At 33.6% G+C, this 21,510-nt stretch overlaps 1 protein-coding gene across 7 annotated transcripts in view; it reads left to right on the top strand.

Moving 5' to 3' along the window:
* DOP1B (DOP1 leucine zipper like protein B) overlaps positions 1-21,510 on the top strand; it is a 139,457-nt gene that overhangs the window by 75,816 nt on the left and 42,131 nt on the right. For all 7 annotated transcript variants that reach the window (XR_012488000.1, XM_074300597.1, XM_074300592.1 and 4 more), the window contains 6 exons: positions 1,634-2,330; positions 6,038-6,306; positions 10,186-10,338; positions 16,006-16,106; positions 16,504-16,694; positions 19,706-21,323. Coding sequence is in view for 6 of the 7 variants with exons in the window: in XM_074300597.1 (XP_074156698.1) it covers positions 1,634-2,330; positions 6,038-6,306; positions 10,186-10,338; positions 16,006-16,106; positions 16,504-16,694; positions 19,706-21,323 (3,029 nt within the window). In the remaining variant the exon portion in view is untranslated. The remainder of the gene's footprint in view (positions 1-1,633; positions 2,331-6,037; positions 6,307-10,185; positions 10,339-16,005; positions 16,107-16,503; positions 16,695-19,705; positions 21,324-21,510) is intronic.

The following is a 21,510-nucleotide window of genomic DNA, read 5'->3' as shown; positions in this document are numbered from 1 at the left end:
ATTTGTATAAGAACTTTAATGTAATCAAAATTATCCATTTCATACCTCACAATGCTCTCTCTCTTGTTTATTTATAAATTGTTCACTTATACGTGTATATTTTTTCCCTTTTGTTTTTACTTCTTTTCAGCATTGACCTTGACATTCTAGATTTTTATTTTTCTTAAAAAATTATGTTATCATTTTATCGAGGTCTATAAAGTATCCCCTTGGCAATATGATTATCATGACATTAGAACTATTATTATTTTTATTATATTCACATAGCTTAGCCATGAACACTGAATGTTCCTCCAGCAAATTAGTTTGTACTTCATTTCTGTAAGGAGTACTTTGTAACTGGATCTCTATAAACGTTTTGGGTACTTTGGTCTGGTTCATACCCAGCTATTTTATGCATCTTATAGTTATTTAATAGATTGGAATTTCCCCTTTATTATTACTCCTTATGTTTTGTTATTATACAGAAATGCTTTTTGATAAATGTGGAAATACACATAGAAAAATTGTACATATAACATATATTGAATTACTTGCCTTTTAGGGGTGGGAATGGGGAGAAGAGAAAATTTGGAACACAAGATTTTGTAAAAGTGAATGTTGAAAACTATCTTTGCATGTATTTTGAAGATAAAACCTATTATTAATTTAAAAGGTTAAGAAAGAAAAGAAATGTTTTTGGTTTTCAAACCAAAACTTTTTTAGCTTACAGTTAATAGTACTAAAAAGAAAGAAGGGAAAATGAAGCACAGGAGTGGATTTTAGTGTAAGCCTGTATTGTATCCTAGAGTCTGCTAGTTTAGCTTCATCACTGATGGTCAGGAGGTGGGGGAGGGTGCTAAGTGAGCTCAGGATCAGTAAACATTCATTCCTGGATTCCTCTTCTTTTGCTTTATTAACTTTCTTTTGTATCCAGAATTTTCTTATATTATGAATAAAGCTGAAATTGCTTTATCTTTGGCACATTAATTTTTGTTTTGGAGAGGTTTGAAAGGTCACGAAGATCATAAGAAATGTCTAGTCTGCCATCTTGTTGCTTTTCTGACCCAGAAATCCAAATGACATTTTTGAAATATGTTTAACACAGCATCTGGCACTTAGTAGGCATCGTATACATGCTAATTCTTATTGTTGTTACTAGTGCCATAGAATGTTCTGACTATACTTGGAGACAGATCAACTGACCAATAGTATATGTGAGGAAGAACAAATGACTCTAAAAAAGACTAGTCTTACTGAGTAAGTGGATTGATATAACACATTAATCTCCCTCTTAATATTATTGGCACCTTACTCTAGTTGAAGACCATGGACTTTTCATGCACTTATGCAATATGATATAAAATGGTTATCTGTATATTTTCCTCCTAGATTGTAAGAGTGAGGAACACATTCTGTCTTAACTATATTCTTCCCATGGGTTCTGAAAGCAGCAGGTATTTAATAGATATTTGTTGATTCAATGAATAACAAAAAAATTCTAACCCTACTCTAGAATTTCAGTTCTGGAAGGCAAGAGATGGTTTTAATTTGTGTATATTTCTTTTCAATATTGCATAGAAATTAACTAAATCTGAATATCTTCATTTTGAGTCATCCCAATAAAAAGTTTTTATTTTTTATTTCATGGCAGAATTCCATAATAGATAAAGGTGACGAAATAACTTTAGAAATGAAGTCTGTGGTACCTGATGAGGAGGATGCTTCATTTCCCCCACTTAAATCTGAAGACAGTGGTATTGGCCTAAGTGCTTCATCCCCAGAGCTTTCTCTACATTTAGGAATCCCTAGGATTTCTCCAGAAAAAGATGATGTCTGGAAAAGAAATGGTAGCATGCAGAAAACTTTGCACTATATTCAGGAACTTGTTACTACCTTTACCAACAAGCATATTTTTGGGGTCCAGCTACCAGAACCTGAAGAGGAAAATCAGTCAACAGTAACTATAAACACAAGTGACAAATATGAAGTAAATGGCACAGTTGTTGAAAACTCAGGCAAGAAGAGAGGCTCATGGGAAACCAAGACAATCACTGTACCCCAATTTAAACAGATGCTTTCAGACCTGTTTACAGTTCGAGGAGCTCCAACTAAGCAAAAAATTCCAAGAGCTTCCTTCTCTTCAACCCATGGCATTGACAAGAAAAAGGAAAAAGAGGAAGAGGAATGGTATATTTATAAGGTGATTATTGACCTAGGAGATTTGAGCAAGGAGTGCCAGGAAGCCTTTGCTGCTGCTTGCCATTTTCTGCTGGACTGTTCCACCTTCCCTGTCTACCTTTCTCAGGAAGAAACAGAGCAACTCTATATAACCCTTTTCCAAACACCTGGTAAGAAGGATATAATCTTTTAAATAATTAAAATTTTTTTTTTTGCTGAGACAATTGGGTTTAAGTGACTTGCCCAGGGTCATACAGCTAGGAAGTGTTACGTGTCTGAGGCAAGATTTGAGCCCAGGTCTTGCTGATTTCAGAGCTGGTACTACATCCACTGTACCACCTAGCTACCCCTTTTTAAATACTTTGTAGAAATAAGTTCACTATTGAATAATAACATTTTTTTAGAATTCTAAGGTTTACAAAATGTTTTACATATATTATCTCATGTGAGTCTCATAATGTTTTTGTGAGGCAGTTTCTTTTATTAGCTTTTACTTTTTAGATAAGGAAACTGAGATTGAGAAGAAGTTTAATGACTTGTTCTAAGGCAATCAGTTAAAATGTATTTATTAAGCATGTACTATGCCAGGCACTGTTCTGAGCACATAAAAAAGAGGTAAAAAACATTGTTACACTCAACGAGTGCACAGTCTAAGGAGAGGCAATAAATAGATATGTACAAACAAACTATATACAAGATAAATAGGAAATTATAAAAGATGGAAGGCACGAGGATTAATAGGAGTTGGGAAAGTTTTCCTGTAGAAGATGAGACTTTAGTTGGAACTTGAAGGTAAATGAAACTAGGCAGCAGAGGTGAGGAAAGAGAGCATTTCAGGCATAGGGAGCAGCTAAAGAGAATGTCCAGAGTGGGAAGAAGAGATGTTTTATTCTAGAACAACAAAGAGGCCAGTTTTTCTGGGTTAAAGAGCACGTGGCAAGGAGCATAAGAAGACTGGAAAGTTAGGAGGGTGTTAGATTATAGAGCTTTGAATGTCAAGCAAATATTTTGTCTTTTATCCCGGGAGCCAATAGGGAGTCACTGGCATTTGAGAAGGAGCTGACAGGATCAGACCTAAGCTTTAGGGAATCATTTTTGGTTGAATGAAAAATAGATTAGAGTAGAAAGAAATTTGAAGCAGGCAGACTCATGAGTAAGCTGTTGCAGTAATCCAGGCATAATGTGATAAGTACTTCAAAGGAACTGTGCCTGTGTCAGGAGAGAGAAGTGGATATGTTCCAGAGAAGTAACAAAGGTGAAGTGGATAGACCTTGGAAACTGATTCTATAAAGAAGTGAGAATGAAAGCTATTGAAAAGTTGCATTAGATACCTAGATTTTGAGCCTGAAAGATCAGGAGAACGGTTCTAACCTTCACATTAATCAGGAAGGTAGGAGCAGAAAGAAGCTTTAGAGGGAAAGATAATGAGTTTAGTTTTGGATGTTGAGTTTAAGATGCCTATTGGACCTACAATTCAAGATGTCTCAAAGGCAAATGGAGATGCAAGAGTAGAGCAAGAGACAGATTAGGACAGAAAAAGTAGATTTGAGAATCATTAGGATAGAAACTGTAATTAAATTAAGGATCTAAAGAGGTCAAGTAGTATATGAGAGAAGGCTTAGTTAAAAAAAAAAAAAACAGGAAATCCTGAAATGCCTAGAAGTATAGAATGGGATCCAGATGAGAATCCAGAAAAGTATCTGAGTAGCCTGGAGGAGATCCAGGAGGGAGTGGTCTCCTGAGAGAAGAAAGTTTTAAGGAGAAGAGGGTGATAAACATTGTCAAAGGCTACAGAGAAATCAAGAACTATGAAGACTGAGAAAAAGCAATTGATTTAGGCAAAGAAATCACTCATAACTTTGGAGAGCAGTTTGAGTGGGAATACCCAACTTGTAGGGTAAAGGAAAAGTGTGAGAGAAAGTGTTTCTTAGGTGAGAAGGTAGAGAAAGAGAGATGAAAAGGTTTAGAAGAACAGGCTGTGAAGAATGGGATAAGAAATTGATGAGGGAAGTTTAGTAAAATTGCTGAGAGTCCAGTTGAGATTGTGTAACCTAAAACTGGAGTGGACCCAGTCAAAACAGTTGCATGATTTTTCTCAACCTTTGATCACATGTAGGAACGAGAGTGGCAGATTTGTGGGCATGATTTAAAGCTGAGAGCTGGCAGGGCACAATTAATGAAGTGATAGGGGGATGTAAAAGATTGAAGAGCATAGTGTAGAATTGAATTGGTTCATCAAGAGATCAAGACAGGGAAAAGAAGAGAGTGTTTAGAGCAAGAGAGAAGACCTAGGAATTAAGGAGGGAAGAAAATTGTGCACCAGGTGCTAAACTTGTTGAGAAAATAAAAGAAGTTACCTGAAGGTCTATATACAATAGTTTACATGATTTGTATTGAGTTATAGAGATGAATAGAATGAACCTCAAAAGAGGAAATGTGCTGAGTGATGGAGATAAGGAGAGAATCTGGCAGTGGCAATGGGGAAGAATCTTCCACTCAACCAGTGTACTGATGGGAATGAATGAAGGTTTAGCTAATAATGGAAAAGGTGACCAGGTGGGCAGTGCCATCAAGAGGGAATCAGGTTTCATTGATAGCTAGAAGATGGAAAGAAAGAAAGAAAGAAGAAAAGATTTAAGATGAAGGGACATTGTTGCCTATAGAAGAGACTTTCCAAAAGACACAGTGAAAAGGATGTGTACTTTATGGTAAGTGTTTTAAACAGGATTTGGATCAAGGCCTTCCTGACTTCCAAATTCAGCTTTATCCCTTAAAGTGGATCCTTTGTTCTGCTGTCATTTTTTTTTTTCTTGTGTCTTTTACAGGGAAAAGGAAGGGTTTAAACCATTTTGTAGTGATTAGAGCTAGAAGAAATCTTAGATAGAAGTCATTTAGTTTTTTATCTTTTTATTTTGTAAAGAACTAAAACCCAGAGAGATTAAGCACTTTTTCCAATGTCACATGAATTTGAGCAATTCCAGTACTACTCCTGATTTTCAATAGCCAAAAAATACAATTGTGAATCTGAATTATAAAGAACTGCATTTAGTATTAGATTTTCTAATTTTTTTCCTTAGTAATTGTGGATAAGTAGAAAAAAACAATTAAATGTAATTGCATGATCAAGTAATAATATTCCATATTAATATACTCTTAATATTACAATACTCTCCTTATAATAATTCCATGGAACAAATAGTATACATACTATTTTCCCACATGAGAAAATTAAAACTCAGAGAAGTTACTTATTTTCAAAGGACTAATTAGAATCTGAATGTAGTTAGTATATTGAAACCAAGACTGAAAGACATGGTACAAGTTCAAAACTCTTTCAGATATATACTATGTTGCTTCTTGTAATCCTAATGAGTCACAGTTTCTGAATTTTTAAAATTTTTGTGTGCTATAACAATATTTTTGCTTTTGTTTGGAAGGTTGCAGTTTATATGTATTTATGTACTTATAAATGTATGTATACATATATGTGCATACACACATTCTTAGATATAAATACGATTTTATGGCTAGAGATCCAATGGTACGGAAATTCCTCTTAGTAGTTACATGGCCATTAAAGATCAGAATCAGATTTAAAATGTCTTGATTCTCTAAGGCCAACTTTTTATCCACTGTGCCATGCTGCTGAGCATTTTTGTGAAACATATCTATATCTCTTTGAACCTAGCATATATATACTACAAATTGCTATCACCCTAGAGGTATAATCTACTGGCCAAATAAAATTTCAGGGTAGCATCTTAGCTATCTCAAAACTTTGAATGTTTGCCTGATGTTAGTTTTAAGCTACTATGAAATCCAAAATAATTAATGTACTTTTTTTTTGTCTTTTTTATGTTGTCTTCCTTTTCTGGAGAATGTGATTCTAGCTTCCCCTTGTGGCTTAAATCTCTCATGACTATCTGCTGCTGTGTAAATAACTGCCATATTCAGAATATGTCCATCTTCACACTGCTTGAGATGATAAACCATTCTCAGTCACTGGCACTTATGTGTGAAGATAGGATGAAAAGGAGTAAAATCTCTGGCCATAACCCGTTTTTTGGAAAGTTACAGATGGTAACAGTTCCTCCCATTGTTCCAGGAGTGTTAAAAGTCATTGCAAAGAAAACAGACTTCTATCAGGTACATTTCAATTTGGGTGTATCTTTGAATGTCGATAAAACATTTTCTAGCCTGTTTATTCAAAGAAATTATTGTTGCTTTTGTTGTGAAAATAGTATCATTCATGAAGTGAGTTCAAACTACAATGAGAATTTCGCAACTGAAGATTTTTTTAAAAATTGAGATTTCACTAGAAAGGCCAAGGCTATTGGGATTAAATGTCACCTAAAACTATCAAAGTCATTATGTTTGTAGGTATTGCTTAGGTTTTGTTTTTTGTTTTTTTGTTGTTGTTGTTTTTTTTTTTTTCTCTTTGGAAGAGAGGGCTTATTTGGTCTTTGGAGAAGTTATATCCTTAAATTACTGTGATAGAAAAACAAAAACAATCATTGAAATTTCCTTTAAAAGAATAAAAATGTGACCCTTAAAGAAAAGTTAAATGAATTGTAATTACTTAGCTTGATTAAGCCAAAGCTTATTATCATACTTAAAGTTTATTATAAAAAGGACAATTTTCTATTTCTTTGTTCTCTTTTTTTTCTCCCTGAGGAACTAATAAGAAAAATAAGCTTCAAGCTACACCATTAAAGATTTTGAGTTTGACCTTAAAAAAAATAATTTAACAAGTGAATTTTTAAAACATAGGAATCATCACAATTATGAGATCCCTTTCCTTTAAAGTTTTTTTTAATAGAGTAAGGTTCATTTATTTTAATTAAAAATTTTCCTAAAGCCAAAGTGAAGTAACATAGAAAAGATATGGATTATATGGCCTTGAAAGGTCCTATAAAATTTGTCATTTCCTGAGCTCTATCATTGTGTCTTGCTCAGGGTCACACAGAAATGTTAAGGAAATGTTAAGTGTCTAAGGTCATATTTGAACTCAAGTCCCCCTGGTTTTAGGGCTGGTGCTCCATCCAATACATCAACTAGCTACCCCTTATTGATAGAATCTTGATCCTAAAGCCACCCCAGGGGGAAAAATGAAATTTGGACTAAATGTCATAGATAAACAGGATTCCCTAATACGGAAATAAACTTTATGTCAGGACTATGGTTTAGAGAACTTGAAAGAGTTAATTGAAACATATAGAATACAGGTGATAGTGGAAGAGAATGAAAAGGTTTTGGTTTGGTTTTTTTTTTTTTTGTTTTTTTTTTTGCATTTTTAGGGGTCATATTCGGAGATATGTGGATAAATATTTGTTACAGGAGATTTTATTTTCTTTCTTAATAGGAAGAAGGAGATAAAATATATTTTTGTTAATTGAAAAAAAATTTTTGCAAAAAACATATAGTATTGTATAAGTGCCTGCAAAGATGAAGACAGTGTGACTTTGAGAGTGGAATGAATGTTGACTCATCATGTCATGATGTTACAACACAGAATTTAAATTTTTTTGTTATTTTTTGCTTGCATTTTGTTTTTTCTCATTTTTTCATTTTTGATCTGATTTTTCTTGTGCAGTATAATTATGGATATATGTATGAAAGAGCTGCATATGTTTAACATATATTGAATTACTTGCCATCTAGGGGAGGAGGTGAGGGGAGGAAGGGAAAAAATTTGGAACACAAGGTTTTGAAAAGGTGAATGTTGAAAATTATCTGTGCATAAGTTTTGAGACCAAAAAGCTTTAAAAAAAAAAAAGATGGTTCTTTGTTTTAGCATAGTGTCTTACACATAGCAGGCACTTAAAAATGTATGCTGATTGATTTCAAGAAGAATCAAGGAGATTGAAAGAAGTAGATTGTTTGCCAGTGTTGGTCTAACCCTGCTTGACTTTTCTTGTTCATTTCAGGGACCTGGTTAATCTCCATTTGCAGTAACTATTTAAGATGTGTATACTGAGGGATTGTAAACTATCCATCTTTTTTTTTTTTTAAGTTTTTTCCTCTCTGTAGTCTTTTATTTTTCTAATTACATGTAAAGATGATTTTTAGCATTCACTTTTAAAATGACTTTTTATTTACAAATCATATACATGGGTAATTTTTCTTTCTTTCTTTCTTTTTTTTTTAATAGTTTTTATTTACCAGATTTTTGCATGGTTAATTTTACAACAGTGACAATTGCCAAATATTTTGTTCTAATTTTTCCCCTCCTTCCCCCTCCCCCAGATGGCAGGTTGACCAAATATGTTAAAGTATAAGTTAAATACAATATATGTATACATGTCCAAACAGTTGTTTTGCTGTACAAAAAGAATCGGACTTTGAAATAATGTACAATTAGCCTGTGAAGGAAATCCAAAATGCAGGCAGACAAAAATAGAGGGATTGGGAATTCTATGTAGTGGTTCATAGTCATCTTCCAGAGTTTTTTCGCTGGGTGTAGCTGGTTCAATTCATTACTGCTCTATTGGAACTGATTTGGTTCATTTCATTGTTGAAGATGGCCACGTCCATCAGAATTGATCCTCATACAGTACTGTTGTTGAAGTGTATAATGATCTCCTGGTTCTACTCATTTCACTCAGCATCAGTTCATGTCAGTCTCTCCAGGCCTTTCTGAAATCATCCTATTGGTCATTTCTTACAGAACAATAATATTCCATAATATTCATATACCACAATTTATTCAGCCATTCTCCAATTGATGGGCATCCACGTAGTTTCCAGTTTCTGGCCACCACAAAGAGGGCTGCCACAAACATTCTTGCACATACAGGTCCCTTTCCCTTCTTTAAAATCTCTTTGGGATGTAAGCCCAGTAGTAACACTGCTGGATCAAAGGGTATGCACAGTTGGATAATTTTTTGAGCATAGTTCCAAATTGCTCTCCAGAATTGCACGAATAATTTTTCAATACTCTTGACTCTTGCAAAAACCTTCTTTTCCAAATTTTCCCTTCCTTCCCCCCACCTCTTCCCCTGGATGGCAGGTATTCCAATACATGTTAAAATATATGTTAAATCCAATATATGTATACATATCCATATAGTTATCTCAGCATTCACTTTTATAAGATTTGAGTTCCAAATTTTTTCTCTCTTGTACCTTTACCTCCCCATACGAAGACAACAAGCAATCTGATATAGGTTATATGTGTACAATCATTTTAAATATTTCCATATTTGTCATGTTGTGAAAGAAAAATCGGAAAAGGGGAAAACCATAAGGAAGAAAAAGCAAACAAACAAACAGAAAATTAAAATAGTATGCTCCAATCCACATTCAGTTTTTGTAGTTCTCCCTCTGGATAAAGATGGCATTTTCCATTCCAAGTCTATAGAAATTGTCTTGTATCACCATGTTGCTAAAAAGAGCAAAGCCTATTGTAGTTAATCATTACATAATCTTGTTGTTATTCTGTACAATGTTCTTCTGGTTCTTCTTACTTCACTCAGCATTAATTAATGAAAATCTTTCCAGGCTTTTCTGAAATCAGCCTTTTCATCATTTCTTTTACATTCCTGCATCACAACTTATTCAGCCATTCCTCAAATGATGGGCATCCCCTGAATTATCCAATTCCTTGCCACTACAAAAAGGACTGCTACAAACATTTTTGCACTTTTGTGTCTTTTTTCCTAAATTAGATTGCTTTCTAATGCGGGGAGAGGAAAGATAAGGGAGGGAGGGAGAAGTCAACATCTTACAAAAATGAAAGTTGAAAACCATCTTCACATGTAATTGGAAAATAATATGCTATTAAAATTACATTCTAAAACTTTTTTTAAAAAAATTATTTGGGGGGATAAAAGTAAAAATATACATAATCATTGTATTTTATATTTGAAGTTATATACATGGTAGATTTTCAGTTTCATGTACAATCATCTTTTTTGTTGTATTGTGCTATGGAAATGCTTGTTTTGTTCCATGAATTGAAAATTAAATAAATTTTTAAAAATAAAGTGATAACTAAATTTTCAATAATTATTCTTTTTGTCATAGAGAGTGGCACAAGTACTGTGGAATCAGCTGAACAAAGACACACAGGAACATCACATTGCTTGTGTGGAACTCTTCTACAGGCTTCATTGCCTTGCACCATCTACAAACATTTGTGAAGATATTATTTGCCATTCATTATTGGAACCTGACAAAGTAAGTCCCTGTTACTTGCAAACTTCCCCCTTCCCTTCATCATAGTTTTTCCTTTGGTTTACTAGATTCTGCAATGACTGCAGATAGTACCTTACTTCTTTTTATCCTATGTTTCTTAGGTTTTTCTGAAACTGTCCTGCTCATTATTTCTTATAGTAAATAGCATTTCATCCCAGTTATATACCACAACATATTCAGCCATTTTACAATTGATAGGTATCCTCTTACTTTCCAATTCTTTGCCACTACCGAAATGACTATTATAAAATTTTTCTTATATAAAAACCTTCCCCCCTTTACTTTGACTTCGGTAGACTACAAACTTAGTAGTGATATTATTGGGTGAGAGGATATGTACAGTTTGATAGCTCTTTGGATAAAATGTTCTCCAGAAGGATTAGAATATTTCACAACTCCAACTTTGCAATAAGATACCTATTTTTCCACATCTGTCAGCATTTATTATTTTCCTTTTCTGTCATGTTAGCCAATCTGAAAGGTGTGAGATGATACCTCAGAGCTGTTTTAATTCACATTTTCTAGTCAATAATGATTTAAAGCATTTCTTTATATGACTAACTTTGATTTCTTTTTCTATTCATATCCGTGAACCATTTATCAATTGGGAAATGGCTGTTATTTTTATAAATTTGGCTCAGTTCCCTATATATATATTTGAGAAATAAAGCCTTTGAAAGAGAAATTTGATATAAAATTTTTTCTCTAGTTTCCTGATTTGCTTCTAACTTGGGCTGCATTAGTTTTCTTGTGCAAAAGCTTTTTAATTTCATGTAATCAAAATTATCCATTTTTATTTTTTGTGATCCTAGTCATAAACTCTTCCCATCTCTGTAAATTTTTTTTATGTTCTTTTAATTTTCTTATTATATCATCATTAATGTCTAAATCATGTACTGATTTTGACATTATTTTAGTATATGGTGAGAGTTGTTGATCTATGCCTACTTTCCACCAAACTGCTTTTTAATTTTCCAGCAATTTTTGTCAGATAATGAATTCTTGCCTCAAAAGCTTAGATCTTTGGACAAACAGTAGTTGTTCATGATGGTTTAAATCTGAAACTGCTAAACCATGTTCCTTCCCAATTCTTTCATTAATTCCCTTGTTACTATTGATCTTTTTCTATCTCTATGAAATAATGCTTTATAGTATGATTGATATGACTCTAAATTGTTATTTTTATCATATTAGTTTGGTCTACCTATGAACAATTAATATTTTTCCACTTGTTTAGATATGTCTTTATTTATGTGAAAAGTGTTTTATAATTGTGTTCATACAGTCTCTGCATTTGTCTTGACAAGTAGACTTCTAAGTAATTTATAATAACTGCAGTTATTTTAAATTGAATTTCTTTTTTTACCTCTTCCTGATGGATTTTATTGGTAACATATATTGAAACATTGATGATTTATGTTGATTTATTTCAGATCCTGCAACTTTGCTAAAGTTGTGAATTGTTTCAATTGATTTTAATTGATTCTTTAGGGTTCTTTAAGTATACTATCATATTATCTACAAAGAGAGATAGTTTTGTTTTCTCATTGCCTGTATTTATTCCGTCAATTTCTTTTTCCTCTTTTTTGTATTTTTTGCTATACAATCATTTTGGTATATTACTAAATAATAATCTTTGGTTCATCCCTGATCTTATTGGTAAAGCTTCTAGCTTATCCCTATTATGGATGAAATTTGCTGATGATTTTAGATAGCTACTACTTATCATTTTAAGAAAAGCTCCCTTTATTCCTATGTCCTCTAGTGTTTTTAATGAGTATTGCATTTTGTCAAAAGATTTTCTTATATTTATTGAGAAAATCAAATGATGTTTGTTGAAATGTTCAATTATGCTTATAGTTTTCCTAATATTGAACCAGTTCTGAATTCTTGATGTATATCTCATCTTGTCAATACTATATGATCTTTGTAATATATTGCTATAATCTCCTTGCTACCATTTTATTTAAAACATTTGCAATATTTATTAGGTAAATTAGCCTATAGTTTTCTTTCTCTGTTTTTGCCTTCCTTGGTATAGATATCAAAATCATATTTGTATCATAAATTTTTAAAAAATAATTTGTAGAGTATTGTATAGTTTTTTTTTTTCAAATAGTTTATATAATATTGAGGAACAGAGTAATTGTTCCTTAAATGTTTGGTAGAATTCACTTGTAAATTCTTCTGGTCCTTGGGATTTGTTCTTAGGGAATTCATTTATGGATTTTTTTTCAATTTTCTTTCCAATATAGAGTTAAGTATTCTATTTCCTCCTCTGTTAACCTGAGCAATTTATATTTTTGTAAATATTCCTCCATTTCACTTACATTGTCAGTTTTACTGACATATATTTGGGGAAAATAACTTAGCAATTGCTTTAATTTCATTTTCATTGATAGTGCATACACTTTTTTTGATTTTTGATACTGATAATTTGGCTTTCTTTCTTTCTTTTTTTTTTTTTTTTTTTTTATTAAATTAACCAGTGGTTTATCTATTTTATTGTTTCTTGTTGTTTTTGTTGTTGCTATTGTTTTATAAAATCAGCTTTAAATTTTATTTATTAGTTCAATGGTTTTTGCTTTTAATTTTATTCATTTCACCTTTGATTTCAGGATTTCCATTTTGATGCTTAATTAGGAATTTAAAATTCATTCTTTTTCTAGTTTTTTAAAAGTTGTATGCCCAATTGTATGCTCTTTTATTGATGTATGTATTTAGAGATATAATTTCCCCCCCTAAATTCTGCTTTGGCTACATCCCACAAATTCTGGAATGTTGTCTCATTGCTGTCATTATTTTTTAACAAATTTTTCATTGTTTTTATGATTTGTTCTTTGACCTACTCATTTTTTAGGATAAGATTATTTTGTTTTCAATTGATTTTTCATCTAAGCCTTCAATGCCTCTTTATTAAATATATTTTGCTACATTATGATCTGAAAAGTATACATTTAATGTTTTTTTCTTTTCTGTATTTGTTTTAAATTTTTAAATGTCCTAATGGTCAATTTTTGTGAAGTTACTTTGGACAGCTAAGAAAAACTTTCCTTTCCCTTCCAATTTAGTTTTCTTTAGAGATTGAGCCTGTCTAACTTTTTAAAGATTCTATTATTCTCCTTAACTTCTTTCTAGTTTATTCTGTAGTTAGATTTATCTGACTTTAAGAGGTTAATTTTTCTTGAATTTGGATGCTATGCCATTTGCTCCATTTTTGTTTGCTTTTTTAATTATTAATGTTACTTCACTGTCAGTCTTGTCTTTCAGCAATAGTGTGACATTATGAGCATAACATTCTGCACCAGATTCTGTACCAGCTCTTTATTTTAAGTATATATATGTCTCTACTTTTCCCTCTCTGTGTCTCTCTGTCTCTGTCTCCCCCTCTCTCCATTTCCAAGTCCCTCCTTTCTTCTCTCTCTCTCTCATAAGCAACATATTGTTGAATTCTGATTTCTTATCTATTCTACTATCTGCTAATATTTTATGGGTGAATTTATTTCATTAACATTTACAGTTACTTACTATGTGTTTCCCTTCATCCTATTTTTTTTACATTTATCCTTCTTTTTTTGTTTACTGTGTCCCTCTCCAAAAGTCTCTTTTGCTTCTTACCTCTGCCTTTCCTTACTATTCCTCCTTTATCTTATCCCCTTTCCCTAAGAATGATAAAGTTAGTAGAAGTTATATGTATCATCTTCTTGTGTAGAAATATAAACAATTTAACTGTATTAAGTCTTCTATGATTTCTACTTCATGTTCACCCTTTTTTTTGTTGTTGCTGCTTGATTTAAATCTTACATTTATAAGCAAAAATTTTTTTCTATTCATCTCTTGTCTTTTTACCTATTTCATTAAATATCCATTTTGCCTATTTCATTAAATATCCATTCCCCCTGCCCAAAGAATTATAATCAGTTTTTCTGAGTAGGTTATTTTTGCTGGTAATCCTAGTTTCTTTATCATATTCCAAGCCTAAATCTTGGCTTGGTTAAAATGGAGACACCTTTAACATTGTAGCTGCTAAATCTTATGTGATATTGACTGTGACTCCATGATATTTGAATGGTTTCTTTCTGACTGTTTGAAATATTTTTATTTTATCTCTTTGAAGTGGGGACTCTAGAATTCGGCTATATTTCCAAAAGTTTTGATTTTGGGGTCACTTTCAAGAGGAGGTAACTTGTAGGTTTTTTCCATTCTTATTTTATCCTCTGATTCTAGGATATTTTCTTTGATATATCTTGAAATATGATATCTAAGCTTTCTTTGATTGTGGCTTTCAAGAAATCTAATAATTCTTAAATTATTCTCTTTGATCTTTTTTGTAGGTCAGTTGTTTTTCTAATGAGATATTTTATGTTTTCTTTTTTTTTTCTTTTTTTGACTTTATTCTTCTTTGATGTTTCCTGAGTCATTAGCTTCCACTTGCTCAGTTTAATTTCTAAAGAATTTTTTTTGTTATGAGTTTTCATACCTTTATTTCTATTTGGTCAATGATGCTTCTTAAGGAGTTATGTTTGTCAGTTGAGTAGTGTGCCACCTTTTCTATTTGGCCAATTCGGGTTTTTAAGATATTATTTTCTTCAATTTATTTCTACATATTTTTATTTTGATTGTTTGTTTATTTTCTAGTCTATTTCATTATTTTGGACTTTCTCTTAAAGTTTGGATCTGTGGCTGGGGTGCAGGTAGAAAAGAAATTATTCTAAGCTTCAGGCTTTTTTGCACTGCTGTTTTTAGAGACAGTTTTGAGTGTTTGGAAGTTTGGGGTGCTTTCAAGGTGGTGTGCTCCAGTGAGATCTGTGGTTGTTGCTCTTCTGGCATGTGCTCTTATCCTTCCCCAGGAAAGGCTCCTGATCCCTCGAAGCCAAAAATAATACTGGTCTTCAGTGCCCCTGTTCCCTACTCTGTCCTATAACTATGGATATAGGCAATGGAGTTGCCAAACAGTGTCTGGCCCTGCACCCAGTCCTTACACAGAGGTCCTGTGTAATCTCTTACTGATAAGTTATTAGATCCCCTTACTGTTTGGGAATTGAGAGCTCCCAAAGCTGCTGCAGTTGTCACTTCCAATGCCTACCACTAGTGGTACTGCCTATGTACTTCAAACCATCCCCTACCATAGTATCACAAACTTCTTCCAATCTCTTAAATTGTCTTGAGCTGGAAAAATGTCTCACTCTGACCTGTTGGCTCTAGAATCCAAACTTTAATTGGAGGAATTATTTTAAAGTTATTTGGAGGAGAAAGTTGGGAGAGCTCAGCTGTTTCCTCTATTTCAGCAGCTTCACACTGCCCCTGGCACTGTCTAGATCTTCTGAACATTAAAAAATGAATTTCTAGTTGAAAAAATTCATAGATTACCTTACAGCGATGGGGTGAGGGGAACTGCGACTACCTAGATATAGGTCTAGACATTAACTTTGATAATAGAGAATTTCCATTATACTAAATACATATTTCACATTCAGCCACTCTATTTTAATGAGCAAGAAAAGGAAAAAAGTTGAGTAATTTATTTCCTTCTGGTAGAAAGGCAGTTCTCTTGCATTTATTTGTTTTTTGTTCAGGACTCAAGTCATGAAAAATAATGCATTCTTTGGCTGAACCAAACTGTTTGTTTCCATTTATTTTGTATTCAAGGGAACAAGGTTGGAAGCAATTTTTAGATTCTCCATTATCTGGCACCTAACAAGAGAGATCCAAAGTAACAGAGTGACATCCTACAATCGTTCCTTTGATAGGTAAGTTGATAGCTTAAAATTTTTACTGGACATTTGATATTTCTCTGTACAGAACTTTTCTAAAGTAATCAGATGATTTCTCCTTAGAGAGATGAGGAACTAGAGTTTCAGAAAGTAAAGTAATGCTATCAGATATGGTCATGGAGTTTGTTATTTTCACTTAACTTTTTTCTTGATTACAAAGGGGAATTTTTTAATTTTTGGAGAAAAGTAATTAATTTTTGTGATTTGGGGTCAGGATCACCTTTAGGAAAAGTACTTGAATGACTGAAATGTCCTAAACTTGAAAGCAAGAAGTATTTCATTTTTGGGTACTCTAATAGGGATAGATCAGTAGTGTTTCCATTTTTTTTTTTTTTTTTGTCACAACACCTGAATTCCTAGAATTTGTTTGCAGGTCCTTGTTTGTAATACTAGACAGTCTGACTTGTTCTGATGAGGCCATTGGTGCAGCAGCACAAGGCTGGCTGGTTCGTGCCCTTTCTCTTAATGACGTGTCTCGTATCCTGGAACCTATTCTGCTGTTTCTACTTCATCCAAAGACACAAAGGATATCCATTCACTGCATCAAACTGAAAAACTCAGCAGGTAACTACACTGGAATGGGCAGCCAAGGGCAAGTACTGACTTATGAAAAGGAATCATGCCTTAATAACTTAATAGAATATTGTAGTGGTGATGGTGATGGGTTTTATTTGTTGGTTTGTTTTTTTATGTCAGAAGAGACTTCAACACTTATCAATAGTAAGGCATGCTTTTTGTTCCCGGTTTCCTGTTATTCCTAAAACATCAAATTCCTCTACCAATAGACAAAAAAAGACTTTATCAGATAGGATTACATTTCTTTTTTTAATAGCTTTTTCTATACAAAACATATGCATGGGTAATTTTTTAACATTGATGACCCTTGCAAAAACTTGTTTCAACTTTTCCCCTCCTTCCCTCCACCCATTCCTCTAGATGGCAGGTAGTCCCATACATGTTAAATATGTTGAAGTATATGTTAAATACAATATATGTATACATATTTATACAATTATCTTGTTGCATAAGAAAGATCAGAATTAGAAAGAAGGCAAAAATAACCTGAGAAGAAAAAACAAAAATGCAAGCAAACAATAACAGAAAGAGTGGAAATGTTATATTGTGGTCCATACTCATTTCCCAGTGTTCCTTTTCTGGGTATAGCTGGTTCTGTTCATTGCAGATCAATTGAAACTCATTTGGATAGGATTATAATTCTATAAAATAAAATTATTGAGGGCAGCTAGATAGCTGAGTGAAAAGAGCATCAACCCTGAAATCAGGAGAATCTGAGTTTAAATCCAGCCTTAGATACTTAACCCTTGCTAGCTGTGTTATCCTGGGCACTTAACCCCAATTTCCTCATCCCTCTCCAAAATTATAGCTTTCTCCTTTTCTGGTGCAAATAAGTGATACAGAGGGGAAAACCAGCACTGATGGAACTTCTAGCCATATAGCAAAAACTTACATCATTAGACAGAACAAACTAGCTAGTTTGGTACAACCAAATGGTCATAGATTCACAACTAGAAAAGATCTTGACAATCACCTACTCCATTACCTCATTTTCTGGTTGAAAGGCACAGTTGAAGAATCACCAGACTTGGAGGTCTCAAATGCTGCCCCTATTAGTTACTGATTTGTGAATTTGGCAAGTCACATCATTTATCTGGAACTTGGTTTACTTATCTGTAAAAGGAGGATTGGACTAGATGGCTATTTTCTCCCTAAGATCTCCTTCAACTCTAAAATCATTAATTCTATGATAGTATAAAAACTAATGTCCATGTGGCGACTGAATGTGGATCACAACATAGCATTTTACATTTTTTTGTTGTTTGCTTGCTTTTTTTTTTTCTTTCTCATTTTTCTTTCCTTTTTGATCTGATTTTTCTAATACAGCATGATAAATGTGAAACTGTATATAGAAGAATTGTACATGTTTAATATATATTGGATTATTTGCTGTTTAGGGAAGAAGATGAAGGGAAAGAAGGGAAAAAAATTGGAACACAAGGTTTTGCAAAAGTGAATGTTGAAAACTATCTTTGCATGTTTTTTGAAAATAAAAAGCTATTATTTAAAAAAGAACTAGCGTCCAGAGGTATGCATATAGGTGGCAAATGGCAGAATCAGAATTTAAACCTAGGGACTCTGACCCTTAGTCTACCCTCTATCCATTACCTTATGCTGCTTTGAAGTTTGAGTTTGTCAGAATTAATGCTCATGAGACAATTTCCCTCTTATTTACCAAACTTAATTCCTGAGGAAGCCACCATGAAATGAATAATGGTGAGTGAGGTGTGATGTGAGCTGGCCAATTCATTGGGTTTTGCCAAGTACATAACTGAGGGATTATAAATTAGCATACAGTCTAATCAATTAGACTTTATATTCATATCTCACAGGATTTTCTTAAGGAAAGTTCTTTTAAATCTTAAGCATTGTATAAATGCATTATTTCTATTTTTTAAAAAGATTCAAAGTTAAAATAGCCTCATAAATATTTAACATATCTATTTCATTATTTGTAAAATGAGTTCTTCTATCTTTAAAATTCTAGTTGTGATTGTAATGTATGAGAAAGTATGAGATCATTTGAAGAGAGGGTGTATAACGGTGAATAGAAAACTTGTTTTAGTGTATGGAAAACTACAGTTTCAAATCTATTCTGTGACCCTGATCAAGTTAGTGCTTCAAAACAACTCTTTAAGACTATACAACTATAGTTTTTGCAGATGCTGATCTACTCTTTAATAGTTGTTCCATATAGCAATGAAGTCACAGGTCTGGTCAAAAATATATATGAGGTGGGACAGCTAGGTGACAGAGTAGATAGAATGCAGGACTTGGAATTAGGAAGATCTAAGTTAAAATCCTGTCTCTCTCACTCACTGTGTGACCCTGCTCCAGTAACTTAACTACTTTGTGCTTCATTTTCTTTATCTGTAAAAATGAGAATGATAACAATATCTAATTTCCCAGGATTGTTGCTAATATTAAATAACATAACATATGTAAGGTGGTTTTAAATTTTTTTAGTAGTATTTTACTTTTCCAAATACATTCAAAGATAGTTTTCAACCTTTGCAAAGGCTTGTCTTCCAAATTTTTCTCCCTATCCTCTCCTCTCCTCTCCTCTTACCCTACCCCAAGATATTAAGCAATCTGATATAGGTTAAACATGTACAATTCTTCTAAATGTATTTCTGATTTTATCATATGGCACCAAAAATAAAAAATCAGATCAAAAAGGAAAAAATGAGAGAGGGAAAAAGCCAAGGAAATAACAACCAAAAAAAGATGAAAATTCTATGCTTTGATCCACATTCAGTCTCCATACTTCTTTCTCTGGATGTGAATGGCACTTTCCATCACAAGTCTATTGGAATTGTAAGGCACTTTAAAAAATTATATTCACAGTAATTTCTCCTATCAATGATTAATAATTTGACACTTCTACAGTTTTTTACACTGTTAAATTAACAACTTCCTTTAGTCCTGAGTCTTCTTTAGAGACTGATTTATCTGCCATTTCAGTTCTTCTAAAAAGTTGTTTATCTCTTCACTTCCAGAGGATCTGCATCGTTGGTTTAACAAGAAAAAAGCTTGTTTCAAAGAAATGTATGGGGTGTCCGAACTTCATGAAGGCAACTCTCATGAAAACCTGCCCTTGAATCACTTTACTACTGTAGATCGGGAAGCAATTTGGGCTGAAGTGGAGAAAGACCCGGAGAAGTTGCACCTGAGAAATGACTGTGATGATGATGATGACATAGCCTGTTGCACAGGCATTCCTGACAGACCAGAAGGTGAGCTTCAAGACAACAGTGAGCACACAGAGTCAGCTGATACCAGTTTAGGACACAGTGATAGTGAAAATACTTCCTCATTCTCAACACCCTCCCTTGATCCTCACGAGCTGAGCAGTGAAGAAAACTGTTGTACCCCCGTACATGATAGAGTTCATCCTAAACATTCCTCCTCGATATCTGTTTTCCAGCCCCAGGTCTCTAAAACAGTTGCCAAACGGAATCTAGTGCGGTTTGACTCTGACAAGACCCAAGCTTCCGAGTCATTGTCTAGTGATGAGGAAGTGGATGTGGATCAGACTCTCACAATGTCCAAGTTACTGAAGCAGCAGAAAGAAAAGCAGGCGGTGACTGAGGCTTTATTTAAACACATTCTGTTGTACCTGCAACCCTATGATTCCAAACGAGTCCTATATGCCTTTTCTGTGCTAGAGACAGTGCTCAAATCCAACCCCAAAGAGTTCATTGAAGCTCTTTGTAGGACTAACATGGATTCGAGCTCCACTTCTCACTTGAACCTCATCTATAACCTTTTAGCACGCCACCAAGAAGCCTTGGTTGGGCAGAGTTTCTATGGAAAGCTTCAGACTCAGTCACCCACCACATGCCCTCATTCCCTTTTGATTGAACTACTTATTTATCTCTGCCTGAGTTTCCTACGTTCATACTTTCCATGCTATGTACAAGTCTCCCACCAAGACATACTTGGCAACCAAGCTGTACAGATTAAGAGTGTGGAGGTCTTGATTCGGATAATGAGTCAATTGACCAATGTCACTAAATCATTTAAGGGGAAGAATGTGGACTTCATACAGAATTTACTGGAGAGGTGCAAAGTTCAAGAGTTTGTCCTTCTCTCTTTATCTGTTTCCATGTTTAGTAGCCAAAAACAGTATGAACTTCTTGCCTCAGATCAAACCAAGCCCTCTCAAGAAGAGATGCTCTTTGAAGAAGATCTTATTAGTTTTGGTCAGGATAAAATCTGGAATCCACTGCAGATTGAGCTGCTAAAACTTCTGCAGGTCCTGATTATCTTGGAACACCATCTGGGAAAGGTCCAAGAAGAAATGGAAAATCAGTCAGATCTGTCCAAGGAATGGCAAAAGACTCTCAAATTTCAAGAGTCCATCAGTGCTATGCAATATGTGCAGCCTCATCCAATTACTTCTCAGGGACTGTTCATCAATGCTGTGGTGAGAGGTTTACAGCCAGAGTGTGGTTATGGGATGCACTCAGCCTGGGTTAGTTTGGTCACATCTTCTTTACCATACTTTGGGAAGTCATTAGGTTGGACTGTTGCACCTTTTGTTGTACAGATTTGCAAGAATCTAGATGAGCTGGTCAGACAGTATGAGAATGAGTTTGTTAAGTCTTCTACCAGGTAAGTTATGTCAATATACATAATTTTTTTCCATTGTAGACAATTGTATAGAGTGGCCTATTTGAAAAAGATTGTAGGGGCAGCTAGGTAGCTCAATGGATAGAGCACCAGCCCTGAAGTCCAGAGGAACTGAGTTCAAATATGGCCTCAGACACTTAATACTTCCTAGCTGTATGTCCTGGGCAAG

Source organism: Sminthopsis crassicaudata, chromosome 3, assembly GCF_048593235.1.
Source record: "Sminthopsis crassicaudata isolate SCR6 chromosome 3, ASM4859323v1, whole genome shotgun sequence".
NCBI classification, from domain to species: domain Eukaryota; kingdom Metazoa; phylum Chordata; class Mammalia; order Dasyuromorphia; family Dasyuridae; genus Sminthopsis; species Sminthopsis crassicaudata.
Note: the sequence above shows the minus strand (reverse complement) of the source record. Positions and strands in the feature narration are given on the sequence as shown.